This window comes from Taurulus bubalis (assembly GCF_910589615.1).
Source record: "Taurulus bubalis genome assembly, chromosome: 6".
Classification (NCBI taxonomy): domain Eukaryota; kingdom Metazoa; phylum Chordata; class Actinopteri; order Perciformes; family Cottidae; genus Taurulus; species Taurulus bubalis.
Genome location: NC_136594.1, coordinates 16,543,430 through 16,571,063, shown reverse-complemented (window position 1 = coordinate 16,571,063; position 27,634 = coordinate 16,543,430). Strand labels below are relative to the sequence as shown.

Below are 27,634 nucleotides of genomic sequence, written 5' to 3'. Positions count from 1 at the left end.
TGCTCTACATGTGTGTTTGAGGCTGACCTTTTTTGATGTGTGTTTCAGCACTGCCTCATGACTGTGTGCAGCAGTACCCTGAGTGAGCTAGGCCTGCAGTTGCTGATAAACCTTCTCGCTCTGAGGGACTCCTCCTATTGGCTTGTTCGCACGGAGCTCTTGGAGACTTTGGCTGAAATGGACTTCCGGTAAAATACATTTTGATCTTTTTCTGTGTTACTAGAGCTACTTGCATCTTGCTGTCCTGGTTGGACTACACTCTCTAAATCACTATACCCTACACATTAACAGTGTCTGAATGTAAATTAAACATAAATACAAATAAATATTCTGTGCCTTTTTAAGATATTCACTCTTTCCTCTTTTAGGTTAGTTAATTTCCTCGAGAGGAAAACAGAAACTTTGCACAAAGGGGATCATCACTACACTGGGGTAAGTTCTCCTTTCTACCTTTCCTATGTGGAATTCAAAGTCATTTTTTGACACAAACATGTGCAGTGTGTATCCTAAAAGTTTTTAACTTGAGTTGCCGACCCTAATTCCACATTCTTCTCTATGTAGCGTCTGCGGCTGCAGGAGAGAGTGCTGAATGATGTGGTCATCCGTCTGTTGGGAGATGATGACCCCAGAGTCCGGCACGTGGCCGCCTCTGCTGTCAGCAGGTATACCATCTTATCTAATTTAATATACTGTATTCTGGGCTATTGTGTAAATGTATGTATTTTCTGTCTTTCTGATGACTACCTTTTCATTTTCTCATCCATCTCTGTGCCTCTCTCAGGCTGGTTTCCAGGTTGTTCTATGACTGTGACCAGGGTCAAGTGGACCCAGTAGTGGCTATTGCCCGGGACCAGAGTTCAGTCTACCTGCAGCTGCTGATGCACGAGACACAACCCCCCTCCCAGTTTACAGTTAGCACAATCACAAGGTACATGGGCACACAGACACTCACTCCGTTGGTGTCATTCTATCGCTAAGAGATTATTCTCAAGGTAATGGGTTGCTTGTTCTTTTTATGGTTCCCACAGTTGTAATGTACAGTCGACCAGAGCTTTAAAATTAAGTCTAAATGGTTCAGTGACCAAGCTTATGCCAAAATCGCAGAACACAATCAATGAGGATCTTTGCTCTTTTCTCTGTCTGCCAGGACGTACCGAGGCTACAACTTGTCCAACAATGTGTCTGATGTCACAATCGAGAACAATTTGTCCAGAGTTGTTACCGCAGTCTCCCATGCGTTCACCTCCTCTTCCTCCAGAGCCTTGACTGTGAGCTTTCAATCACACATAACACTTTTCTGCCTGCTGTGTAAAATGTTTCTGGTGTGTATTTTTGTTTTTTATGATAACATGTTACAATTAATTTGTCTGTTTTTCTGCAGTTTGGCTGCTGTGAAGCCTTGTGCCTCCTGGCTGTACAATTTCCAGTGTGCACTTGGAGTACAGGCTGGCACTGTGGCTATGTTAGCTCCAGCAGCAGCTTTTCTTCCCGCTCTAGCCTCAGCCGCAGTAGAGGCAGGGCCCTTAGGTTTGTGTCCCCTCTCTCTTTTATTCATCCTGTTTTTGTACATTTCATTCCATCATAGTTGCATATTCTGCTAGAAAAAGACATTACTCTCTCTCATCATTTAATTTTCTTCTTTCTATTACACCTGACTAACTGTTGTCCTTGTCTCTCTGTTCTGCAGTTTGTCACAGCCTAGCAGTGCTCCAGCCTCTTCCACCACCTCTTCATCTGCACCAGACAATGAGCGGAGGACTCTGACAGTAGGAATGGCCAACATGGTCCTCTCTTTACTCTCCTCTGCCTGGTTTCCACTGGATCTTTCTTCACACCAGGATGCACTGATGCTTTCCGGCAATCTGCTTGCTGGTGTGTAATATATGCATACAGATTGTACCTCTAGCTTGACATTAAATTGTATTTGTAAACCTACAAAAGCAGTGACCTGTTATTGAGTAACATGTCCCTTAATCATGTTCCCAGCTGTGGCCCCTAAATGCATGCGCAACCCCTGGGTGGGAGAGGAAGAAGGCAGCAGTGGTAGCACCAACCCTAACCCAAATAAGATGGAGGAGCCATGGGCAGGGCTGTCAGAGCGCTCCCTGGTGGCCATGGTGGAGCAGCTCTTCTCTCACCTACTGAAGATCCTTAACATCTGTGCCCATGTGCTTGATGACACACCACCGGGACCAGCGGTTAAGGTAACTGTTTAGAGTCTTTGTTTTGATTGGCTCGAAGTGATTATTTTTAAGTCGCATTTTGCTTTCATTGATCTGCTTATGACTAAGTTGCATCCACATGAAGGCCACCGTATATAGTTAACTTTCTATATTCTGTTCACTCCTGTTTTTGTTAGGCCACCCTCCCCTCCCTGAGCAACACCCCCTCCCTCAGTCCCATCCGCAGAAAAGGCAAGGAGAAGGATGCTGCTGAGCCCAGTGCTGCTCCTATGAGCCCAAAGAAAAGCAATGATATCAACACAGGTACGTGCACACCTGACCAATTACAGGTGAAGAGCTCTGTGACTTGTCTGTGACTATATCAAAAGTTTGATGTTTTGCTTTTTGTGAGCAGGCAGGCCAGCAGACGGCACTGGGTCAACCGCCATAAACAAGTCCACCACCTTTGGCAACTTCTACCACCTGCCACCCTACCTCAAGCTCTATGATGTCCTCAAAGCTACACATGCCAACTACAAGGTCAGAACTACTTCCTACCATGACAGAACAAGTTTTTGTTGCCTGAATGGCGGTTGGTGTTAATTTTTATTTGTATTTATTATCTCCTAGGTGACGCTGGACCTCCACAGCAGCCAGGAGAAGTTTGGAGGTTTCCTGCGTTCGACTCTAGATGTTCTGTCTCAGCTCTTGGAGCTGGCCACACTACATGACATCAGTAAGGTAAAGACATGACGTCAGCGCTATTGGAAATCAGACTTATAATAATTTGTCACCACTCTTGTTCACATTGACTGAATGAAACTTTAATAAAACTATGTTATTTTGTTTTCCGTCAGAGTGTGGAGGAAATCTTAGGCTACCTTAAGTCCTGTTTCTCCAGGGAACCAACCATGGCTACTGTTTGTGTACAACAGGTCAGTAATCTACTGTTTATGTCCCTGGTTGTAGATTTTAATTTATTGTATTGTCACATTCATTGCGTATGTGTGTGTGTGTGGCAGTCTTTATGGTTGCAACACTGAGCAGTGTGCTGCAACCAGTGCGACTCCACACAGAGTGAGGCTGGTTCCTTCCGACAGGGCCTGAAAAGGCTTCGGTTCCCCTGTGCGATGGTTCCATACATCTTTATACACACACTTGGTTATATACTAGCCGAGTGTCATCTGGCCTGAGCCCTTTCAAGATGCAACAAATTCCCAAAACATAACTCTTAGCATTATAGTGACTTTAATTTATTACTGAATTTATTTAAAAGAAATCTGAATTTTTGTTTCTTTGAAAACTGTAGATAATAACGGTAGATAATGTCCCCTTCAGTAATCACTCCTGCTGGGACTTTCACAAAGAAAAGTGTCTCATTCAACACCAAAATCACAAGTAAAAGATTTAAACAACCAAATGTTGGTTCAAACACTAAGAAAACAAAGCTGGTCATGGGGAATATTCTATAAAACACTCTTGGAGATTAACTATGTTCAGGTGCAAAGAAAAGGTACTGACTTTGCATATAAAGAATATGTTCCATTTTGGACCGTATCCCAGACTAAATTTGAGAATCCACATCTGAAATTGAATCCAAATGGAAGAAATGTGCCTTAATGAAATAATACATTTAAAGTGTACAAGCCAGTTTATTTGAAAATGAACATATCTAAATAATAGTAGACTCCAAACTATTGTTTTTTTTATTCTTTAGTAACTTAAGACCTCTCTGTCTGTAGCTGTTGAAGACCCTTTTTGGCACCAACCTGGCCTCCCAGTGCGAAGGCGCCTTGAGTGGACCCAGCCGTTCCCAGGGTAAGGCTCTCCGTCTCGGCTCATCCAACCTGCGACCAGGCCTCTACCACTACTGCTTCATGGCGCCGTACACTCACTTCACTCAGGCTCTCGCTGATGCTAGTCTTCGTAACATGGTGCAGGCTGAACAGGAGCACGATACCTCTGGGTGAGTTGTAGCACCACACAGATTAGACACAGGAGCATGAATGACATGCTTCCAGACAAATATGCAGACCTACAGTTTGAACATTACAGAACCTGCCTTCTTGTTCCTCTTCTAGATGGTTTGATGTGATGCAAAAAGCGTCGAACCAGCTGAGGTACAATATTGCAAATGCAACACGCAACAGAGGAGACAAGGTAAACTGTTCTGCTCCTTTTTTTAGATTGTGAACATCTAAAAATGAACAGGGGCTGCTGTTCTAAAAGCTCGGGCCTCATCTTTTGCTTTTTTCAGAATGCCATCCACAACCACATTCGTCTTTTTGAGCCCCTGGTGATCAAAGCTTTGAAGCAGTACACTACCAGCACCTCTGTGGCCCTGCAGAGGCAAGTACTAGACCTGCTCGCCCAACTTGTGCAGCTTAGAGTCAACTACTGCCTTCTGGACTCGGATCAGGTAAAACGAAACAAAAAACGCACACGTATGCTTTTGCATTAGTTCATTAGTTCATCTTCAAAAATAGTTCTTTTCTGTTTCAGGTGTTCATAGGATTTGTCCTGAAGCAGTTTGAGTACATTGAAGTAGGACAGTTCAGGTGAGTTTTCTTTATGACTCCTATAAAAGAGTAATGCAATGTGGCATTTTCAGAATCCATGTGTGTTTCAGGATTTTCTGTCGTATGTTTTTCTTCTATGTGGTGCATAAGCGGTTAAATCTGGCTTCCACTGAACTGTAGATTAGCTAAAATATTCCATTGCTGCCCTGCGACCTAAATAATACCTGTTCCTGCACAGAGACTCGGAGGCCATCATTCCCAACATCTTTTTCTTCCTGGTGCTGCTGTCTTATGAGCGTTACCACTCCAAGCAGATAATCAGTATCCCCAAAATCATCCAGCTGTGTGATGGCATCATGGCGAGCGGCAGGAAAGCTGTCACACACGGTAATAGGAGCTCAAGTAATACACGACATACAAAATCATTTATTCTACAACATCACTGAAGTTTACATTCCCAAACATTACTTTAAACTAACACATTACCTCAAAAGCACATCCTTACTGCAGCTGTATAACCGACACGTTTGTTTTTCTTACCATCATGAACAGAATCATAAATACAGACATGGATATAGAGTCGGAAGATATTTTATTTTCCTCTTTTCTCCACAGCCATCCCAGCTTTGCAGCCAATAGTCCATGATCTATTTGTGTTGAGGGGCTCAAACAAAGCAGATGCAGGCAAAGAGCTGGAAACACAGAAAGAAGTGGTGGTCTCCATGCTGCTTAGACTCGTGCAACACCATCAGGTACGTTCACAAATGGATCCAAACAGACACGGCATGCTAATATCACAAAGCATTCCAGCAAATGTTTTCTCTGCCTGACATTTGCTTTGACATGTAGGTGTTGGAGATGTTCATCCTTGTTCTGCAGCAGTGTCATAAAGAGAATGAGGACAAGTGGAAGAGATTGTCCAGACAGATTTCTGATGTCATACTTCCCATGATTGCTAAGCAGCAGGTAGGAAAATGCTCTTTTATCTGGAAGTCCAAATCGAGCTATTTATACTGTAAGATCAAACATGTTGGGGCACACAAACAAATTGTTTGACAATGAGAGAGACAACATAAATTAAATGGTCTGGTCATCAAAAACAAGCTCCCAAGATGGAAACGTCATATGTTTGACTTGTAATGTTCCTCCCTTTCATGCTGTGTTAAGGCATTTAATGTACAAATTTCAATTTCAATGGATTAAATACCAAATGGAATCATTATGGTCTTTTTTTGTTTTTGTGATCACATTTTTATTGATTTTCTAGATATGCATATAAAGAAAAGATGTGTACAATACATGTACATACACATGCACAATATCAGTAATCTACTGTTTATGTCTCTGGTTGTAGATTCGTATTTATTGTATTGTCACTGTGTGTGTCTCTTTATGGTTGCAACACTGAGCAGTGTGCTGCAGCCGGTGCGACTCCACACAGAGTGAGGCTGGTTCCTTCCGACAGGCCCCGAAAAGGCTTCGGTTTCCCTGTGCGATGGTTCCATACATCTTTATACACACACTCCGTTAAATATTAGCTGGGTGTCATCTGTTCTGAGCCTTTCAAGACGCAACAAATTCCCAAAACATAACTCTTTGCGTTACAGGGATTTAAATAAATGTATTACTGAAATTTATTTAAAGAAATCTGACTCTGAATTTATTTCTATTTGTTATTTCTCGTGTCCTCACAGATGCACCTGGACTCTCCGGAGGCGTTGGGAGTGTTGAATACTCTGTTTGAGACGGTAGCGCCCTCCTCTCTCCGACCTGTGGACATGCTGCTCAAGAGTATGTTTACCACCCCGGTGACCATGGTGAGACTCCTCATCTGATATCTGAACATGCATTAAGACTTTAGACTTGACTGTCTGTCTGTCTGTCTGTCTGTCTGATTGTCTGATTTAGCTCAATGGATAGTTCAGATGTTTTGAAGTCAGGCTGTATGAGGTACTTCTCCTCAGTCATTAGAAACAGGAGGACGGGAGCATAGAAATGTACAGTTATATTCATCTACACTCTCTGGACAAAAATATTAATTTAAAAAGGGCGTAGATGAATTTAGCTGCTTCGGTTCCCCGTAAAAAGCTGTTCGACGGCAAGGTAAAGCAGTGGGAATATTACAAATACACTTATACTAAAATTGATAATTTTAGGTGGGTTTTCTTTTCGATGGCTAATGTTTTACTGTAGATATTACACTGACTACGGATAATTACCTCATACAAACCCATTTCAAATCATCCAAAATGTCCCTTCACCACACCGTGTCGTCTTTTTGGTAAGTGACTGCAAAGCCTATATATTGGACTTGAACTCAAACTTCTGCTCCTCCAGGCGTCGGTCGGTACAGTCCAGCTGTGGGTGTCCGGTATCCTGGCGGTCCTCAGGGTGCTCGTCTCTCAGTCCACTGAGGACATTGTCCTGTCACGGGTCCACGAACTCTCTCTCACCCCGCATCTCCTCTCCTGCCACACAATCCGTCGCTTGCATCAGCAGGGCCTCTCCCCAAGTGACCCACCCACTGCCGACACACTCGTAAACCAGGATCCTATTGGTGAGGCACAAAAGGCCCTACCTGAGGAAACCTTTGCCAGGTTAGTGGCTGTAGTTTTAGGGTGTTTCTGACTTAAGGATTGAGGGATGTTTTTACCCTTTACCTTTTTTTATTTTTAACCACTACATTGTTCCATGCGTCTCTTTTGTTTCTCTTCTCACTTCACCTATATTAATAATAAAACATTTTATTTGTATAGTGCTTTAAAAGGTACTTAAAAACACTTGGTAAAAACGGAAACAATAAAGGCAATAACAATATAAACCTATGTCCCATATTCCCTCTTTCCAGGTTCCTTCTCCAGCTGGTAGGAGTGTTGCTGGATGACATTTCCTCAAGACAGGTTAAAGTGGACATTACAGAGCAGCAACACACCTTCTACTGCCAGCAGCTGGGCACACTGCTCATGTGTCTCATACATGTCTTCAAAAGTGGTGAGCTTTACATCATTTAAATCGTAATTTGTCGTGGCTAAAGCGATGGATATTAAGCTTTGGAATGAAATTCATTGCATTTCACTAAATCGGTTGCATGATTTTATTTATTACTGGTCTTTACTTGACCCATTTCCTCTTTTTTGTTTTCCCTTTCGCTTTCAGGAATGTTTCGCAGGATCACAGCTGCAGCTAGCCGTCTCCTAAAGGGTGAGGGTGGAGGTGGACCAACTGGCACAGAGGACACTCTGTTTTACCCCTTAGAGGGGCTGAACAGCATGGTGCAGTCCCTGATCACCACCCACCCCTCTCTTGTGCTGCTTTGGTGCCAGGTCCTCCTCATCATCGACTACACCAACTACTCCTGGTGGGCTGAGGTGCACCAGACACCCAGGTAAGAACAGATGGTGTGAGTGCCTCAGCAACGTTTATTTTCACTAGAGGGTGTATCACAAGCAAACATAATTATTATAAATTGCAAGACTAAAAGGGAGCAAAACAATCTATTTATAGTGCAACAAATTGTCCAAGATAAAATCCCTGTTCGAACTTGAGCATGGTTCTGCAGCTCGTAACAAACGACCCTCTCCATCTTTCTCTCTCAGGGGACACAGCCTCTCGAGCACAAAGCTGCTGAGCCCTCACTCCTCAGGGGAAGGAGAGGAGAAGCCTGAGATGCGGTTAGCTATGGTCAACCGAGAGATCGTACACAGGGGAGCCCTCATCCTCTTCTGTGACTATGTGGTCAGAGTCTTAAGAGTGTTGGACATTCAAAACTGCTTAATACCGTTGGCATCAGTCACAAATGTTTTGATTACATAAACCTCTGTTTTGAGCCAACATGTAATTTTTTTTTATTTTTCTCACGGGAAAAATAGTGTCAGAACCTCCATGACTCGGAGCATCTGACCTGGCTGATTGTCAACCACGTGCGTGACCTCATCAGTCTTTCCCATGAGCCTCCAGTGCAGGATTTCATCAGCGCTGTGCACCGCAACTCAGCTGCTAGCGGCCTCTTCATCCAGGCCATCCAGTCTCGCTGTGACAACCTCAGTACCGTGAGATGACACCCTTTTAGCTCCCCACTTTCCATCATCCCTCTAACTACTCTTTCCCTACTGTTTTAAAGTTGCCCAGTACGTCTCATTACTAGCAATGTTCTTATTCTATTTATCTATCTTTTTGTGATAATTTCACCTCTTGATTTGGTCGTTAAGTAATTTTTTTCTGTCGTCCCTTTTCTGCCTTGTTAACTGACTCCTCTCCTCTTTTTACAGCCTACCATGTTGAAGAAGACTCTGCAGTGTTTGGAAGGCATCCACTTGAGTCAGTCTGGCTCTTTGCTGATGCTGTATGTGGACAAGTTGCTCAGTACACCCTTCAGGGTTCTGGCTCGCATGGTGGACACACTGGCGTGTCGCAGAGTGGAGATGCTGCTGGCTGAGACACTACAGGTACAGCTTATGGATTAGTTTGATTTTCTTTTCACATTTGATAAATTCCATTTAATCGTCATGAGCCATAACGGCCAGTCCTCACTGAAAGCATTTTTTAAAGCGTTTCTGACGTCTGCCACTTGCATCTCATGAAACGGATAGGCTTTCATTTTATTCAATGTATAAAAATACACCTTGATGCCGTAAGATGCTTCTACATTTGTTTCGCTTCAAGTCTATTTTGGTCGAGTGTAGCCTATTCTTCATAGACTGCTGTTTTAAATCAAACATATTTCACTACGCGTTTTGAGTATAATAACCATATATTGTGTAATATGTATACCAAATTGATTGATCACCGCTTCCAGTCTGTCTGTGAGCTTGTTTATTTCACTACAAGCAGATTCCCCTCTTTTATATGGTGGGATGGGAAATAAATTCAATACATGGACCCAAAACACGGTTTCTATGATGTTGATCATGTGTTGTTGTCTCCTTCCATCCTGCAGAACAGTATAGCTCAGGTGCCTGTGGAGGAACTGGACAGGATCCAGGAATACCTCCAGACCAGTGGCCTCGCTCAGAGGTAAAGCTCTTCTGTATTGCAGCTAATTTGAGGAAGTTTGTAACTTTTGCATTATGTTGCATATTTTACAGTTATTAAAATCTTGTAAAAAAAAAAACAGAACAAACTGCAATATAAACTCAAACTAATTTAAACATTGAATTTCTCATTTCCTCAAACCAGATCATAAGTATATTCAACCAAGTACATGCAACTTTGAGGCAGTTTTTGTTGCTTATATTCCCCAAATAATGCATGTATGAACTCAATCAGTGTATATGTGGTGTGTCAGACCAAAGTAATGTAACATCCTCTGCTCTCAGTGGGATATTCAGGGTGCCAAATATCTACAGAATTGGAAGTTAAGCCTAATTTATGGTTCTCCGTCAGGTCGACGGCGTACCTACGCCGTAGCTACGCCGTCAACACAGACTCCTACGCCGTAGCCTGACGTGCACCTCCAAAAAATCCTAACTACGCGTCGCGTTGACGCGGACCGCAAGCGCTGTGATTGGTCCGCTCAGAACGGAATTTCCGGCAGTTGCCTTTTCCGCAAACGTCTTCTCTGTCGCCTGCGCTTCAACATTTGCAATATAAGCATTTGCTCTTCAATATTGATGAACTCCAAATGCAGCCGCTCCAACTTGGTCGCCATTGTTTACTGTGACCGGAAGAAAAAGCAAGGATTCGGCTATAACCCCTGAAACCACACAGCCACACCCCCCTGGCTGCGTGGCGGTTAATTGCAGAGCAACGCGGCCCCTCGACGCAGAATTTCGAATGCTCAACTTGACGCAGAACCATAAATTAAGCTTTATGTACCGTGGAAGAGATTTCTATGAAATCTGAAACAAAAATAACCTCTGTTCATCTCTCTCTTAATGCAGGCATCAGAGGTTTTACTCCCTGCTGGACAGGTTCAGAGCCACTGTTGCTGGCACCAGCAGCCCCACACCTCCTGTGACCACACACCCCTTGGATGGGGATCCACCACCTTCCCCTGAGCTGGTCTCTGCAGATAAGGTGAGCGACTGTTTTTTGCTGTGTCTATGGATCCTGCAAAGTAAAGAAATTCAGATCGTGAGGAATACATATTTTCTGTATATGATTTTATTTTGTTTTCAGGAGTGGTACGTGGCTCTGGTGAAGTCTCAGTGTTGTCTTCGTGGAGATGTTTCCCTGTTGGAGACAACAGAACTCCTCACCAAACTACCGCCCACTGACCTCTTTGACATCATGAGCTGCAAGGTGACACAGACTGCAGTGCCCAGATCAGAACTCTGGATGCATATTCTATACCATATTTATTGATTAATTCAAATTGGAATATGTTGCATCTGAACCTGGCTTTTGTCTCTCCCCCCAGGAGTTCAACCTAAGCCTGCTGTGCCCATGTCTCAGTATGGGGATGCAGCGGTTAGCACGAGGCCAGGGGGCGCTCTTGTTGGAGACAGCTCTGCAAGTGACCCTCGAGCGGCTTGCAGGAGTCACCGGGTCACTTCCTGTCCCCCACCAGTCCTTCCTGCCACCTGCCCAGTCACAGCCATACTGGGACCAACTAGCTGCTGTGTATGGTGAGAGTGGGAGGGAAGGAGAGATGGGTGGATACAAAATACACAAGTTAGAAGTATACAATTGTGTATACTGTCATATTGAGTCATTCCTTACATTTTTAGCTCTTTTACAACTTGAACTTGAAGTGACTTTATTGAACATACATTTGTTCTTTGAAGCTTTGAGGTTGCATTGTGTATAAGAAGCAGGAGAATGTTTGAAACTTAAAAATGTAAGAGAAATGTTCCTTCTACAACTACAGTTTTAAATATTATTTTTATTTATGTCTTTGCTGTCTATCTTTTAGATGAGCCAGGCTTCTACCCCAGGGTTTTGTCGCTGTGCAGAGCTTTGTCCCAGTACCTACTGAATGTGAGCCAGCTGCCCTCTTCACTACATATCTCCTCTGACAAGGAACACCTCATCACTACTTTCACCTGCACTGCTGCCGAGGTAAAAGGCTACATATCAAAGTCCCACCGAAACAGAGTATTTGAGCAGTGTACAGTTACAAGACAGATGTAAATACAATCCTTTGAATGTTATAGGACTGCTAAATAGTGGGTTATGAGTAGCGCTAATAGAATAATGGATTATTGTGTTTTGCATGTATTGGTCAATCTGTGACCGTGATGTGACCTAAAATGACGGCTGCTTTTTTTTCTTCCAAATTGAATCTAGACTTTAAATATTTTTTACAATTTCTACTCAAGTTTTCTCTCAAATTATATGAATCTATGAAGATTCATATAATCAAATAATGAGAGAAAACTTTAATTTCTCTCATTTGGTAAGTTTTGCAGGCTTCTTTCTCATCATAGAATAGTGGTAAAAGTGGTGTAGTAATTCATCTAATACATTAAAACCCCATCGTTTTCATCTTCATCGGCCAATTTATATTCTGATGTTGGATGGGATCACTCCATCTTGTATTGCTCTCTCCTATCCCAGGTCGTAGCGTGGCGTCTCCTCCAGAACCAGTTGCCCCTGAGTGTGGACCTGCAGTGGGCTCTGTCCTGTCTGTGTCTGGCCCTGCAGCAGCCCTGTGTCTGGAACAAACTCTCTACCCCAGAGTACGCAACACACACCTGCTCCCTCATCTACTGCCTGCACCTCATCATGGTTGCAGGTGAGAAAGCCGCCGGGACATGCGTGTGCATCCTCTATGATTTTATTATTAAAGTTCACCACAAAATCAAAAGTACTTTTTTTCCCTCTTACCTGTAGTGCTACTCATCAATCCAGATTGTTTTGGTGAGAGTTGCCGAGTGTTAGGAATATCAACTGGAGAGATGTCTGCCTTCTCACCAATATGATGGCAGGAGATGACACTTGACTTGTGGTGATTAAAGCAAAATCAACATGTCTCTTTGAAGAAATCATAGCCTGATTACTCAAGATAATCCATAGATCGTGGTGTGAGATGTGAACATTAATAGCGTCCTCTTCGACTTAGCTGTAATCTTTGTTAGCTCAGTGATGCTAGGTGAGCTAGCAACTCAGAGTATAGATGCACACTTCCATCTGCACGGTAGTTTGTAGAAAGAAAATTGTTCCTCCATAAAACTGGAAACTGGTCTGTGGATTTTGAGTTGTCTCCAGTAGAAGAAACATTGCTGTTTTTCAAATGTTTTTTTGTGGCACTTTGAGCAATGAAAGCCAAATGTTATATATGCATTACATTCAAGAAAAGGCAAACATGTTTACAACCAACATCTCCAAAACTAGACTACTCACACCAAAACAATCTAGATTAATACTACAGTTAAGAGGAAAAATAAGTATTTTTAATTTCTGGCTGAACTGTCCCTGAAGATAAAAATGTCTGTCATTTCAATGCTAGTCAAATGTTTTGTCTTTGCCTCCCCAGTGGCTGTGAGTCCTGGTGACCAACTTCTACATCCAGAGAAGAAAAAGACTAAGTCAGAGAGAGATGCTGAAAGAGATGAAGTCGACTCTGCGCATGCTGACCGTGAGCACTTTTCTGTAAAACTGCTGGGTTGTTTTATGTTATTATTTAGTATTTCAGGGCTTTGCAACGCTGTTGGATGTCATTTGTTCCAAGTCGAATTTGCCGTCAAGTATGCCCCAAAGCTTTCACCTGTATGTTGCAGACATGTGCGAGAGGAAAGCATGTGAGATTATGGCGGACCTGGTGGAAGGCCTGCAGAGCATCCTCGCCCTGGGTCACCATAGAAACAGTGCGTTCCCTGCTTTCCTCACACCAACCTTGCGCAACATTGTCATCAGTCTGTCCCGACTGCCTCTGGTCAACAGCTACACCCGAGTACCTCCACTGGTCAGTGTGTGAAAAATATAATGCCTTCAGTCTGTATACATGAATTATAACATAATATTATAAACATAATTGTCTAATAACATTGTGTGTGTGTGTGTAGGTTTGGAAACTGGGCTGGTCCCCTCAGCCAGGAGGAGAGTACGGCACAACGCTGCCTGAGATCCCTGTTGACTTCCTGCAGGAAAAGGATGTCTTCAGAGAGTTCCTCTACCGCATCAACATACTGGGTACAGAAATGCACAAACAGTCATATGATGGGCTTCACCTTTTATTGTCTCATGGTTTATCTCATCACAGTGAAATTGCCTAGTATTCATAAATATCACTCCGGAAGTGCAGTATCTGATTGCCACAAGTACATCAGATTTTGGTCTGAGTAATGGTGCATTACTGTATTTTCTGTCATGTAAATTATTTTGTTGCTGTATGTTTAAGGCTGGAGCAGCAGGACTCAGTTTGAGGAGACCTGGGCTACACTGCTGGGGGTGCTGGTCACCCAACCCATCACTATGGACCAGGAGGAGGAGACGCAGCAGGAGGTACACACGCAAGAATAGTGTTCAGATCCTTCACTGTACTGCTGGTTTAGGAGGTTGATACGACTACAGAACTCTTCACTCTTGTATAAGCACTCCCCAAATTCCTTACTTTAATGAGAAACATGCCAGCATTTGTGTAAATTCAGTGAGTGAGCATCAAAGAAACATGACTCCTCAGTCGCATTTGAATAAATAGTGGGAAACTATTCTAAAAACCCTCAGTAAAAAACACTTTCCAATCTAACGCATTGTTTTGTTTCTCTTTGTCTCTAGGAGGACTTGGAGCGTACCCAGTTGAATGTGTTAGCGGTGCAGGCCATCACCAGCCTGGTGCTGAGTGCCATGACCCTGCCCACTGCTGGCAACCCTGCAGTCAGCTGTCTGGAACAGCAGCCCCGCAACAAGAGCCTGAAAGCGCTGGAAACACGGTAGCTATGCATCTGTTTTTTATTTATTCTATTAAAGTGCTCAGAATATGCATGCACTGATTTTTCAATTTTTGTCTGTGTGTTTCCAGGTTTGGAAGGAAACTTGCAGTGATCAGGGGCGAGGTGGAGAGAGAGATTCAGGCTCTTGTGTCTAAGAGAGACAATGTTCATACACACCACCCGTACCACGCCTGGGACCCTGTGCCCTCTCTATCGGCAGCCTCAGCTGGTAACCCATAACATTCATTCAGTCTCTCAATCCAGCTACTACTTACTTTTGTTTCTGATCTTATGTTGTCATTTTCTTTTTATAATTTTTATTTATATATATATACAGGACTGTCTCAAAAAATTTGAATATTGTGATAAAGTTTTTTTATTTTCTGTAATGCAATTTAAAAAAAAAAAAAAATGTCATGCATTCTGGATTCATTACAAATCAACTGAAATATTGCAAGCCTTTTATTGTTTTAATATTGCTGATTATGGCTTACAGCTTAAGAAAACTCAAAAATCCTATCTCAAAAAATTAGAATATTTCCTCAGACCAAGTAAAAAAAAAAAAGATTTATAACAGCAAAACAAAATCAAACATTTGAAAATGTCCATTAATACACTCAGTACTTGGTTGGGAATCCTTTTGCACGGATTACTGCATCAATGCGGCGTGGCATGGAGGCAATCAGTCTGTGGCATTGCTGAGGTTGTATGGATGCCCAGGATGCTTCAATAGCGGCCTTTAGCTCATTTGCATTGTTGGGTCTGGTGTCTTTCAGCTTCTTCTTCACAATACCCCACAAATTCTCTATGGGGTTCAGGTCAAGGGAATTGGCAGGCCAATCGAGGACAGTAATGCCATGGTCAGTACACCAGTTACTGGTGGTTTTGACACTGTGGGCAGGTGCCAGATCATGCTGGAAAATGAAATCCTCATCTCCATAGAGCTTTTCTGCAGACGGAAGCATGTAGTGCTCTAAAATCTCTTGGTACACAGCTGCATTTACTCTGGACTTGATGAAACACAGTGGACCAACACCAGCAGCTGACATGGCACCCCAAACCATCACTGACTGTGGGAACTTCACACTGGATTTCAAGCAACTTGGATTTTGCGCCTCTCCAGCCTTTCTCCAGACTCTGGCGCCTTGACTTCCAAATGAAATACAACACTTGCTTTCGTCTGAAAAGAGGACTTTGGACCACTCTGCAACTGTCCAGTGCTTCTTTTCCATAGCCCAAGTCAGACGCTTCTTCCGTTGTCTTGAGTTCAGAAGTGGCTTGACCATGGGAATACGGCTATTGTAGCCCATTTCCCGGACACGTCTGTGAACAGTGGCTTTTGATACCTGGACTCCAGCTTCAGTCCACTGTCTTTGAAGCTCCCCCAAATTCTGGAAGCGACTCTTCTTCGCAATGCTGTTAAGGCTTCGGGCATCTCTCTTGGTTGGGCAGCGTTTCCTGCCACATTTCCCCCTTCCAACAGACTTTTTGTGGATGTGCTTTGAAACTGCACTCTGTGAACAGCTTGCTCTTTGAGAAATTTCTTTTTGTGTCTTACCCTCCTAATGGAGGGTGTCAATGATGGTCCTCTGGACAGAAGTCAGATCAGCAGTCTTCCCCATACTTGTGATTTAGTTTACTGAACCAAGCTGAGTGTTTTTCAAGGCTCAGGAAACCCTTGCAGGTGTTTCGACTTAATTAGACGATTCAAGTGACTAGTTGAATACCCTACTAGTATACTTTTTCATGATATTCTAATTTTTTGAGATAGGATTTTTGAGTTTTCTTAAGCTGTAAGCCATAATCAGCAATATTAAAACAATAAAAGGCTTGCAATATTTCAGTTGATTTGTAATGAATCCAGAATGCATGACATTTTTGTTTTTTTAATTGCATTACAGAAAATAAAGAACTTTATCACAATATTCTGATTTTCTGAGACAGTCGTGTGTGTATGTATGTATGTATGTGTGTATATATATATATATATATAATATATATATATATATATATATATATATATATATATATATATATATATATATATATATATATATATATATATATATATATATATATATATATATATATATATATATATATATATATATATATATATATATATATATATATAATTATTACTTATTGTACTCTTAATACTTATTACACTATTGTTCATATATGTTTATATATATAATTATTACTTATTGTACTCTTAATACTTATTACACTATTGTTCATATATGTTTATATTTTTACTCCATTGTTCTTTATTCTTCTTCTGTTGTAATCTTTGATTAATTATTGGCACAAAAATATAAAGAATATTTCTTACCGTTTCAGCAGGCACGCTGATCAGCCATGAGAAGCTGCTGCTTCAGATCAACACAGAGAGGGAATTGGGCAACATGGACTACAAACTGGGACAGGTTAGGGATGCATAACAGGAGAAAAAAATGGATAAAATTAAACTTGAGGAACAATGTGTTTTAAATGTTTTTATTCTCTCTTTTCCCAGGTCTCCATTCACTCGGTGTGGTTAGGAAACAACATCACCCCACTGAGAGAGGAAGAATGGGGTGAGGATGAAGAAGATGAAGCAGACACTCCAGCACCCACCTCCCCGCCTGTTTCTCCTATCAACTCTAGGTCAGTCAAATTAGACATTTCTTCAGTCTCAACACATGCACTGAAACAAGAATGCACAGTGGGACTTATTGTTGTCTATCTGTGCTTTCAGGAAGCATCGTGCCGGTGTGGACATTCATTCATGTTCCCAGTTTCTCCTGGAGCTGTACAGCCAGTGGCTGATCCCTGGCTCCCCGAGTAACAGGAAGACTCCGACCATACTCGTCAGTGAAGTGGTCCGATCGGTGAGCTACGTTGCACACGCTTGATTATCATTTTGCCATCAGTAAAGGATTGCCTAAAACTATTTTGAGTTTTCAAGTTACTCTTGAGAACAGGAGACGAATACCCTAGTTTTTCCTCTCTCGAAAGCAGATGATAAAAATCCACATCTGCTTGTCTGTTCTGGGAAAAGAAGAAATGTTTGAGGGGATCCATGAGAAATGGGCCCATGACCAAGATGGGGTCAGCTCTCTTCTCACTCTTCGGCGTCTTCCCCCTCTTATCCTTCTCTGTAGCTGCTGGCAGTGTCGGACCTGTTCACAGAGAGGAACCAGTTTGACATGATGTTCTCCACCCTGATGGAACTGCAGAAGCTCCACCCACCAGAGGATGAGATTCTCAATCAATATCTGGTACCTGCCATCTGCAAGGCAGCTGCAGTACTGGGAATGGTAAGTATGACTGTGGTGGATGTTGGAAGGATGTGTGTCTGTGATTGGTTGTTGTTATGTACAATTAATCCCCTCATCTAATATTCTACATTTTAAAACTGGTAGCTCAAATAAAGCGATCTGATTGGGCCATATCCCGGACAAAATAATCACATACCAGCTATCACGTCTAATTACTCAGCACTTTCAGTATCACTGCGCAAAAATAAATATACAAAGTAATAAGGTTAGCTGCTAAATCTCTCCAAAATGGAAACGAGCAGGAAGGCAGCAGAAATACACTAACCACTGCCTCCGCAACCATTCGTACACTATCTGATGTAGGTCTTGAAACAAGAGCGATTTTGGCTCTAAGACTGAAACCTCTCCTAACCCGGAGAAAGTGGAGAAACATTCTTCATTCGACGCCATATCTTTCATATTGCATACTTGATGACTTTTATAAAAGCAATAGCTCATTTTAAGCCATGATGTTATTTTAGCACAGGGTTGTGTTTGGCCCTACATAAAGTGGAGGGGTGACAACCCCCGTGAACTATTGCTTAAGTGTATTAATAATCTAAATGTATATTTGTAGGACAAAGCAATAGCGGAGCCTGTTTGTCGCTTGTTGGAGACGACCCTGCGCAGCACCCACCTGCCCAGCCGCATGGGAGCTCTGCATGGAGTGCTTTATGTGTTGGAGTGTGACCTTCTGGATGACACAGCCAAACAGCTCATCCCCACCATCTCCGAGTACCTGCTGTCCAACCTCAGGGCTATCGCTCAGTGAGTAGACTGTTCTCTCGGATGCAAAAACAAACACTGACCTCATTTAATCAGCATATCATCTAATGAGCTGAGCTGATGATGGAGGGTGAACGAAATGTGTTTATTGGTGGTGGGTGACTCTCCTGCACTGTAATTTGTTTTTGGATTTAAGTAGTTTTATCCATTTTATGGGCGAGTGCAGATTACAATACTAGTTAGGATTTGTCTTTGGCAGAAAAAAATCGTTTGATCTGAGATGAGGACCAAGAGTGCAGTACAGCATTTGTCCACTGGGTGCTGCCCATCACATTTCAAACAAACCGACTTCTGATCTTTCTATTGTATTTTAGTTTCACTTACTCTGTACATCTCCTCTTTGTGCGCTGCAGCTGTGTGAACCTACATAACCAGCAGCATGTGTTGGTAATGTGTGCCGTGGCCTTCTACATGATGGAGAACTACCCTCTGGATGTAGGAGCTGAGTTTATGGCTGGAATCATACAGGTAAACATTCCCTGTGTGTGGAATAACATGAAAGAGGGGATGTATGGAACCATTACAGAATAGGACAAAAATAACATTCTTCAAATGTGTCAAAATGATGTAGTTTTTATTTGTTTTACTTTTTTAAATGTTATTTACTTTTTATTTGAAAAAAATAAAAACTCAATTTCGATTTCTGTCACAATCAGTCTATGCTTTAAACTAACATTTGAAATGTGACACTCATGATTATTCATTATTTGATATGCTCGTGTTCCTCTTTACCGTGTCTAGAATTATGCATCCTTTTATGTTTCCTCTTTGTAAAAATGTCTACATCTCTCCTGTTTTTGTCGCTGTCTTCCAGTTGTGTGGTGTGATGGTGTCGGCCAGCGAGGACTCCACTCCCTCCGTCATCTATCATTGTGTGCTGCGCGGTCTGGAGCGCCTCCTGCTGTCGGAGCAGTTGTCACGTGTGGACGGAGAAGCGCTGGTCAAACTCAGCGTGGACAGAGTCAACATGCCGTCGCCACACAGAGCCATGGCCGCCCTGGGCCTCATGCTCACCTGCATGTACACCGGTAAGAAGGGCTCTAACACGACTGATGCACCACAAATACAATGTAGCATCCTGCATTTTGCCTAAATCACCTGCATCTACTGTATAAGAACTGGTGCTTCCATTACTGCTATTGGGACTTTCTCAATCCACTGCAAACTCATCATAGGGTTGAGCTTGCTGGCTAACTCACCTGCATGGGCACTCTAAACGGCAGTAGACTCGTTTATCATCAGTTAATCCTACTGGGGCATTGTTATTTAGTAATGGTTAAAACTTAAAGCTCTGCAAGCTTAACTAATGTAAGCACTGCATCAGCTTCAGTAAGGATTTGTCCCATTTTATTTCCTGTTCTCTCATCCTAGACTCATTCCTTTCTATTAGTATGGATAGTAAAATGTAGTGGTGTCCCGATATCATATCGGGGTATCCTCTATTCCAGTTGCACTTTTGGCTTCTACCGCTGTGTCCCTCATAGCAAAGGGTGACTCTTAAGGGTAATGTCATGGGCCAGAACTGGGACTATCCTTAGAATTAGGTAGGAATGTATTGCTTCTTTAAAGCCCACTGACATACTAACTCATTAGTTCACGCATGTTGTGCATGTCACCATTGCATGCATCTTACAGTACACACTAATATTACAAATGTTAACGTATCTGTCACTTACAACTACATGTACTTACTGTGAACCTTATCACGCAATAAAAGTAATTTACATCTATTAAATCTCTCTTTACAACACAACAGAGCTCTTCTTTTTTTTTTGTTTTATAGCTCCTACCAACCCTGTAATGATGTCTGTGATGGCATTAAACAACAAAACTGCTCGCTTTCTGCATGTGATACATGTATTCTATGCATACTTCTGATATACCCTACCTCTAACCTCTACGTCGTTCCCTACTAACTCTAGCAACCCGTAGCGTATTGTCCATATGCTGACTGGCTAAATAACACATTTTTGTTGCCAAGAGCTATTCAGCAAATCCTTTGAGTGAAGCCCAGCTGCAAACTAAGTTATAACCTTCGGCATACCTCTCTTCATGTGCAGCAAAGCAAACTGCAGCACATTCAGGTCACAGGAGAGGGTAATCTATGATGTAATGTAGTCAGGAAACATGGCATTGAAAATCTCTCCTAATACTTTAAGCACCAGTCACTTACAGAAAACCTACTTCTTAAGAAGGTGATTTGACTGAAGGTAGCTCTCAGACTTTCCCCCATCTCCTGTTCGAGGTCGACTAAATTCTCATCTGAACATTGTGATATCAGTGCCCACTCTAACGTCTCCCCCACTGGTTCAACCGGTGCAACCCACCCTATCCCCCCCACCTCCCCTCTCGTCCTCTCAGCGGTGCTTGCGTCGGGTTCAGACGTGACAAGGGTTAGAGGTCAGGTTGACTCTGGCTCTGCCGTAGCAGAGGCGGTGGGCGTCACGGCCGGTCATGTTGGTTTCTCCTCAGGAAAAGAGAAAGCCAGCCCTGCCAGTCGCCCCGCCCACTCTGATCCGCAGGCCCCAGACAGCGAGTCGATCATTGTTGCCATGGAGAGGGTCTCTGTGCTCTTCGACAGGTAAACACACACTCGCACGCCCTCCATTGTACAAATAATGCACCTTGTTTGATTAATAAATCAAAACACACTTGATGCTTCTTTTGCTCATCTTTGACCTCTGGGTTTGTGGTGTCCAAAATAATATACGTTTGGACAACAGTAGCAACACTTTACACATTACCATCATCATTCGCTCTTCTGGCGTTTCCTGTTTGCAGGATCCGGAAAGGTTTACCCAGCGAGGCTCGGGTGGTGTCCAGGATTCTGCCCCAGTTTCTGGACGACTTCTTCCCGCCACAGGACGTCATGAACAAGGTCATCGGAGAGTTCCTGTCCAATCAGCAACCGTATCCACAGTTTATGGCTGCTGTCGTCTACAAGGTCAGCAGCAGGACGTGCAAATGATCGCTCAATGATTATTACTGCATTTTAAGCCAAACAATAATAAAACGTAATAATTTTCTGTACATGGGGTTCACCCAAATCGTATCATTCATTAACTTGTATTGTTAAAGCCAATTCCTTGGCCACAGAAATGCTGCAAAGTTGACTTTTTGTAAGGAGAATTGCAGAGAATTTCACCAAAGTCCAGTCTCGGTAAAGTTGTTACTAGGTACCTTTTTTGTTTTGACCGCACCAGCCAGCTCCTTTGTTGTCCAATCGGACAATAGGTTGTCAAGACAACATCAAGCTGGAGCAAAGAGTGCTTTCAGGTTGTTCAGGAATTTAAAATGAAGGTTAAATGAGATCTGTATAGTTATTAGACTTTTGAGTAGAAAAACACTGTGTATACAGCAGCACGATTCTTATATTGATGTAGAAGTTATCCATGAACAAATAAAATATTGAGAATCGGCTGCTGCATTTCCTCAAACAACAACAATTTAATAGGAATTTAAACATAAGTTGATGATGCTTTTGTTAGATAATTTGTCATCTTGCAAAAATCGAATTTGGACAGATATTGTTTTGGTAGTCATCTGAATATATTTGTCTCCGTCTAAGTTCCTCTTTGTCCTCCCTCTCCCTCTGCTGTGCACCCACCTCCAGGTTTTCCAGACCCTCCATGCCACAGGCCAGTCTTCTATGGTGCGAGACTGGGTGCTGCTCTCCTTGTCCAACTTCACTCAGAGGACACCAGTGGCCATGGCCATGTGGAGCCTCTCCTGTTTCTTTGTCTCTGCTTCCACCTCCCAGTGGATCTCTGCCCTGTATCCTTCTATGAATATCATTAGCAGGGCTGTGACTGGGCTGTATGTATCTATACTGCATGTGGGGGAGTAGCAGGAAGGTGTATATGTACAGCTTACAGTATAGTGTTGTCTGTTGTCCTTAACCTCCTGCTATCAAACCAGACTACCACACGTGATCAGCCGAATGGGCTCCAATGAGGTGGTGGACGTCAACCTGTTCTGCCTGGTGGCCATGGATTTCTACCGGCACCAGATTGACGAGGAGCTGGACCGGAGGGCTTTCCAGTCTGTCTTTGAGACTGTGGCCTCGCCAGGCAGCCCTTATTACCAGCTGCTGGGCTGTCTGCAGTCCATCCACCAGGATACATCACTCTGAGGGCGACGGACTGGGAAGGACATGAAGGCACAGAGAGAGACCGGGGGGAAATGGAGCACAGGGAGAAAAGTGGATTAGAGTGAGAAATGATATGATCATGTCGTACGCTTCCTCTTTGAGTTGCAAAGAAGGGGAGGAACAGAATGTTTCATGAGAAAAATCTACTGTAGCCTCACCCCTTTCCCTCCTTTACACTGATGTGAAATGAGTAGGATTACTGGAGACACCATGATTTCAGTGGAGTGAACATTATGAAAAACAGTTTTAAGGCATATGTTAAAGGACTGTCTGAAGAGTGTACCTACGTTAAAGACACTGGCTGCCAAACCTCCAAACTGTGGCTCTTCCACAGACTATTCCTTGACATGAATGACAGCACCTTGAACACCACCTCCTACCCAGCACCTTGATTAGAAACGTATAAAAGAAATAACATAAATCAAACACAAACATTGGATTTGATTATTTTCCTGTGAGGACTTGCTTGAGTATTGTGATGTCAGTAAAGTAAAATAGAGAGGGGAAAAAAAAGAAAATGCAAAGTATTTACTATATATTTAAAGTTCCAATGCATCTATTTTTCTGTGTGTTCTGTTAAAGATTGCTTCAGGTCTGTTTAGGACAATGGGCGGACACACAACAGGTTAGAAATGCCTGCTTAATGTTGTTGATAATTAGTATCTCTGAAGACCTTTTTTATATTTAAGTTACTTGTGTTCATTCTCTGATGCACACAAGTTAAATAGTGCATATTTTATGTGTAAGAATGATCACTAATAGCCATAATATTTTTTTCTTCCTTCCAATGACTGAGAACCAGAGGATGGATGTTGTGATTTGTCACTGCAGAAAGAACAACTTGTTTGCGCAAGTTGTTGTAATTTATGTGTCTGTGCAGTGGCCTAGTCTCTGTTATATTGAGTGGACAAAGAATTAGACAGGTATATACTGGGAGGTATAAAATCCTATTCTTCTGCAAAATTAGACACTGTTTTAACTTTAAGGGCCCCGATAAATTGCAGTGATGTTGTCGTTTCTTTTAACCAGTAGCAGGGGGAGAAGCATTTCTCTTATGATTTTTATCATATTGCTTATATCTGTCTAGTCCTTTTATTTATATATAAATGTAAATATGGCACTCATATGCTCCCCGTACCACTGAATGACTCCACCTGTCCACTTCTTGTACTTTTTTAAATTCTCAGGATGTAAAATGTGACTTTTGTTGTTGTCCTAAGATTGGGTGTAATTTGCAGTCATCTTTAAATGGAGTTAACGTCATACCTTTGGGGGGGAAGAAAAAGTAATTGTAAAGTTATATGAAAGCCATGGTGCATGATAAAATCCAAACTGTAAAGATGAGAGATCTTAACATGGATAGTAAGACACGTTTAGTTTCTGTCTGTCTTACATGATCAGAAAACTAAAATCAGTGAATCAGCAGACCGCTGTGAGAAATGCAGAGAGCTACGAGTATTTTATTGAAGACCTTGAGTTGCCTGGGAGTGTGCTGGGTGGCGTTACTCTGTACATACACTTGCCTTAGATAAAGACTGAATATATGTATGTCCTGTACACTGAAAGCTTGAAAGCATGCTTAGCATTACTGCTATTTTCTTGCATAGTCCTTAATACTGTCCTTCTGTGAGTGCGTTTGCTAAGACTGTTGTGTGGAAGACGTGCGACACAACCCAAAGGGAGCCTTGTAACCTTAGACCAACAACAGCTTTGACAAATCAACAGACGAGGAAGTGTAGCAAGGTGATGCCAGTTTTCTGTTTTTGTTGAGCTTTAAATATTGTTTTGTCTCTGTTCAAGATTGGTAAATATTTAATTGTCTTTGTGCAGAATATTAAATACACTCAGCACTTGACCAATTGGAAGTTCCTCATGTTGATTGTTAGGCGCTTTCTTGATATGCAAAGAGTCCGACAGTGCATCAAAGCAAAAACATCACAGTGATTCACAGTGAAAAACAGTGATTTGTATGCTCAATATGTTACCACTTTCCACCCTTCAGAACAATGTGACTGGCTTCCTTTTGATCATGTTAAAAATGTCTTCACTCAATAAATGACTGACTCGGCAGCTGTCATTAAAATTCCATTGTGAGGCCTCCCTGAAGTAGATTAAATGGGCCGAAATGAGTCCTGTTTTTCTTAGATCAACAGTGTCTTCAAAGTCAGTTTGAATTTGTGTGGTGAGAAAAGAAACCGAGGATGACTGAACCCCCATTCTTTTTCTTTTACAGTACTTACTTACAATGTTAAAGGAAATAATCCCACAACCGGATGAAGGGGACTATTCTTTTCATCCAGGCATAAGAAGAGCAAAAGACTGACTGGGGAACCCTGCAGGGGGTAATGCGATTACTCAGAATTTCTTTTGTGGTTTTGGGAAATGGGCGTGGAGGTCATGTTCAACTGATTTAACATGCGTCTCTTTAAGACTTTATTTTCCCTCCTCGAGAACCAGCAGGCTCAGAAGATAGTATTGTTATTGATTTTGGCCTCATGAAAAAGCTGAGACCGAAGTGATTTAATTATTTCTCTTTCAATTAGTATGTTGTTGCTTGGCTTTCAAATAATACCTCTTTTTCCCTTTCTAGAAAATACAGTTTAGTGAGCACAACTGACTGATACAATGATTCTGATGGTGGGAATTGAAGGACAGAATGATGTGATCCCCTTTAGTTTATTGTCTGGATGCCCAACAGGACTGTAGAGCCTCCATTACATCTTTATTTTCTAACAATAGTCTGTAAAAAAAATAAAAATAAATTATTTCAGTTCATTTCAATATTTTCAAGAGATAATCACTGCATATGAGCTGTTGTTAAACATGAATAAATTATTTAAAGAAGTTTAACATTGTCGTGAATTCTGTGACTTCCTTCAGGAGAGTACAAATACATGAAGCTTTAACTACTATGATGGCAAACTAGTAGAGGGTATTGTATGTGTTTTCAGATGAAGGTGCTGCACACGGAATCCACACTGTCTCTATAACGCAATCAACCTGTGAGGACACACGCTGTGCCTCTGCTTCCTCTGTCAAAAAGAACAAGCTGTTGCCAGCTAACTCAGATTCAGCAGACAGGCAACACATGGTCAAGCTGAGAGAAAATGCAGGATTTACTAACGTGCATATTTTTATTTGAGTCCTTTCACCAGACTTTAAACTGTAACTCTTTACAAACCTCTTATGATTAAGTAATTGCCTTTTGTACAATTTCCTTTTCTCAGCCAGGCTTTAATTTCATTTTATAGACTCCACTGTATAGCATATGTTGCTCTTGTTTTACAGCACCCATTAAGATGGGTGCTTTTCATGATTAAAAGGTATTAACTGGATTACTAGACAGATGCCATATGGTTCATGAAGCACTGAGCTGAAATCACGATGGAACAAACAGATACTGTACATGGCTTTTATCGCTGTACTGTACAAAGGGTTTATAAAGTCGTGTGAATTTTGAAAAGAAAATCTACTTATGTCCTGATGAGGACAAATCAACTGATGTCCTAGGATCTTTTTATTGCAACATTAAATAACATTTTGAGGCTAGAAAATACAGGTGTGTGTGCGCGCGCATGTGTTGTGGTGTAGTTTGTCTTCTCTGGTTTGAACTTGCAATTCAAGAAAGTACTCTTAACACTTTTCAATCAGACATGCAGATGTCTTGCTGAAGTATATGTCTTAATTCTTAGGCACGAAGAAACATCTGTTTTACTTTGAAGTATCAGGTGCTGCTGCACTTGATGCTTTACAAGTTGTACAACAGTGTTGGTACAGTTGAAGGACTTTGACCCCCCCAAAACAAGACATAGACTCATCCCACTGTTCAGCAGTCGAGATACACCTTTTCAGGTCGACCATGGTGAGAGTAAATGCTTATATGTAGTTAATTAACTATAAAATATAACTTTTAAATGTATTTTCTCCCTTACACTGCTTGAAATGAGGTCTCCCCCTCTGACCACCCCCTCCGCTGCCCACTCCAAACACACCTCCCTCTCCTCCAGTCCTCCTCCTCCTCCTCTTAAGGCTACTTCGCCAGATGGTGCAGCCTTTTCTTTTGTTTACCCATCGTCTCCCGAGTTTACCTAAATAGCCCTTGGTTACCAAACTATGGACACTGCCCCGAGCAGCTTCGCCGCCTCGGACGCCGACACGTAAGTCGTGTTTCAATCTCCCCGAGTGAACCCGTAGCAGCGACCATCTCTGTGGGAACATTAGAAGAGAAGCTGCATCCACCTTTTATTCGGCTATCCCCGCATTACCACTCAGACGTAAACTGCCCAGCTGTTGCCGTTTGCTTTCTCGTTGATGGTAAAACGATTTATTCAACAATAAGACGTCCAATAATTACACCAGCGGAGTCAGACGCCCGAGCTCGTGGCGCCGGGGTTTGACACCTGTGGAATGTGCTACTGTTGATACTTTTATTCGTGATTTCTCAAACTAACTTTTGTCAATTTATCCACATAACTGTTCGCGGTCTGACTGACAGTTCAGAAAACCAATGGCGGGGTGTAGAAGTCTGTGTACACCGTCGTCCCCATAGTTACAGACCGACATTCCAAAAAACTGGATGTCGGGGGGCGGGACTACGGGTTAAGCACGGGTGGGTGCACTTTGAACAGCGAGTCAGGGCGAGAAACTTTTTTTTGTAACTTTCGTGAATTGTCAGAAACAAAGCATGCACACGTCTGTATGTAAAGTGGTACTACAACGTTGTTAATGACTCTCAAAAGTGAGCACTGCAACTTAGTGCTAACGTGTCGCTCTACTAGCATGTGCAGCTAACGAAGCTAACAGTAACAGCGAACCTCCGTTCACGGTAACTTATTCTTTACGGTTTATTAGTGAATGCCTGATACTATTTATGAAAAACAATAACCTTTTAACTCAGCCGGAA

The 27,634-nt window shown here is 42.3% G+C and overlaps 1 protein-coding gene across 1 annotated transcript in view; it reads left to right on the top strand.

Moving 5' to 3' along the window:
* Positions 1 to 25,558, top strand: part of htt (huntingtin) — a gene marked incomplete at its 5' end in the record, with an annotated part of 37,494 nt that extends 11,936 nt beyond the window's left edge. Inside the window, 49 exons of the mRNA XM_079220229.1 lie at positions 49 to 188; positions 369 to 432; positions 562 to 662; positions 782 to 928; positions 1,148 to 1,268; positions 1,382 to 1,527; positions 1,688 to 1,872; positions 1,987 to 2,204; positions 2,360 to 2,490; positions 2,582 to 2,702; positions 2,793 to 2,903; positions 3,020 to 3,097; positions 3,905 to 4,128; positions 4,244 to 4,322; positions 4,420 to 4,581; positions 4,665 to 4,720; positions 4,920 to 5,068; positions 5,297 to 5,433; positions 5,531 to 5,647; positions 6,376 to 6,498; positions 7,019 to 7,278; positions 7,530 to 7,672; positions 7,838 to 8,066; positions 8,278 to 8,416; positions 8,551 to 8,730; positions 8,950 to 9,126; positions 9,618 to 9,694; positions 10,561 to 10,696; positions 10,799 to 10,921; positions 11,040 to 11,247; positions 11,535 to 11,680; positions 12,179 to 12,356; positions 13,098 to 13,199; positions 13,342 to 13,526; positions 13,627 to 13,753; positions 13,962 to 14,065; positions 14,339 to 14,493; positions 14,583 to 14,722; positions 16,837 to 16,922; positions 17,012 to 17,142; positions 17,234 to 17,366; positions 17,640 to 17,795; positions 18,373 to 18,563; positions 18,935 to 19,049; positions 19,396 to 19,609; positions 20,943 to 21,162; positions 21,363 to 21,525; positions 22,195 to 22,355; positions 22,500 to 25,558. Of these exons, the coding sequence (XP_079076355.1) occupies positions 49 to 188; positions 369 to 432; positions 562 to 662; positions 782 to 928; positions 1,148 to 1,268; positions 1,382 to 1,527; positions 1,688 to 1,872; positions 1,987 to 2,204; positions 2,360 to 2,490; positions 2,582 to 2,702; positions 2,793 to 2,903; positions 3,020 to 3,097; positions 3,905 to 4,128; positions 4,244 to 4,322; positions 4,420 to 4,581; positions 4,665 to 4,720; positions 4,920 to 5,068; positions 5,297 to 5,433; positions 5,531 to 5,647; positions 6,376 to 6,498; positions 7,019 to 7,278; positions 7,530 to 7,672; positions 7,838 to 8,066; positions 8,278 to 8,416; positions 8,551 to 8,730; positions 8,950 to 9,126; positions 9,618 to 9,694; positions 10,561 to 10,696; positions 10,799 to 10,921; positions 11,040 to 11,247; positions 11,535 to 11,680; positions 12,179 to 12,356; positions 13,098 to 13,199; positions 13,342 to 13,526; positions 13,627 to 13,753; positions 13,962 to 14,065; positions 14,339 to 14,493; positions 14,583 to 14,722; positions 16,837 to 16,922; positions 17,012 to 17,142; positions 17,234 to 17,366; positions 17,640 to 17,795; positions 18,373 to 18,563; positions 18,935 to 19,049; positions 19,396 to 19,609; positions 20,943 to 21,162; positions 21,363 to 21,525; positions 22,195 to 22,355; positions 22,500 to 22,713 (7,203 nt within the window). The 3' untranslated portion in view covers positions 22,714 to 25,558. The remainder of the gene's footprint in view (positions 1 to 48; positions 189 to 368; positions 433 to 561; positions 663 to 781; positions 929 to 1,147; positions 1,269 to 1,381; positions 1,528 to 1,687; positions 1,873 to 1,986; positions 2,205 to 2,359; positions 2,491 to 2,581; positions 2,703 to 2,792; positions 2,904 to 3,019; positions 3,098 to 3,904; positions 4,129 to 4,243; positions 4,323 to 4,419; positions 4,582 to 4,664; positions 4,721 to 4,919; positions 5,069 to 5,296; positions 5,434 to 5,530; positions 5,648 to 6,375; positions 6,499 to 7,018; positions 7,279 to 7,529; positions 7,673 to 7,837; positions 8,067 to 8,277; positions 8,417 to 8,550; positions 8,731 to 8,949; positions 9,127 to 9,617; positions 9,695 to 10,560; positions 10,697 to 10,798; positions 10,922 to 11,039; positions 11,248 to 11,534; positions 11,681 to 12,178; positions 12,357 to 13,097; positions 13,200 to 13,341; positions 13,527 to 13,626; positions 13,754 to 13,961; positions 14,066 to 14,338; positions 14,494 to 14,582; positions 14,723 to 16,836; positions 16,923 to 17,011; positions 17,143 to 17,233; positions 17,367 to 17,639; positions 17,796 to 18,372; positions 18,564 to 18,934; positions 19,050 to 19,395; positions 19,610 to 20,942; positions 21,163 to 21,362; positions 21,526 to 22,194; positions 22,356 to 22,499) is intronic.
* Positions 25,559 to 27,634: the final 2,076 nt, after the last annotated feature.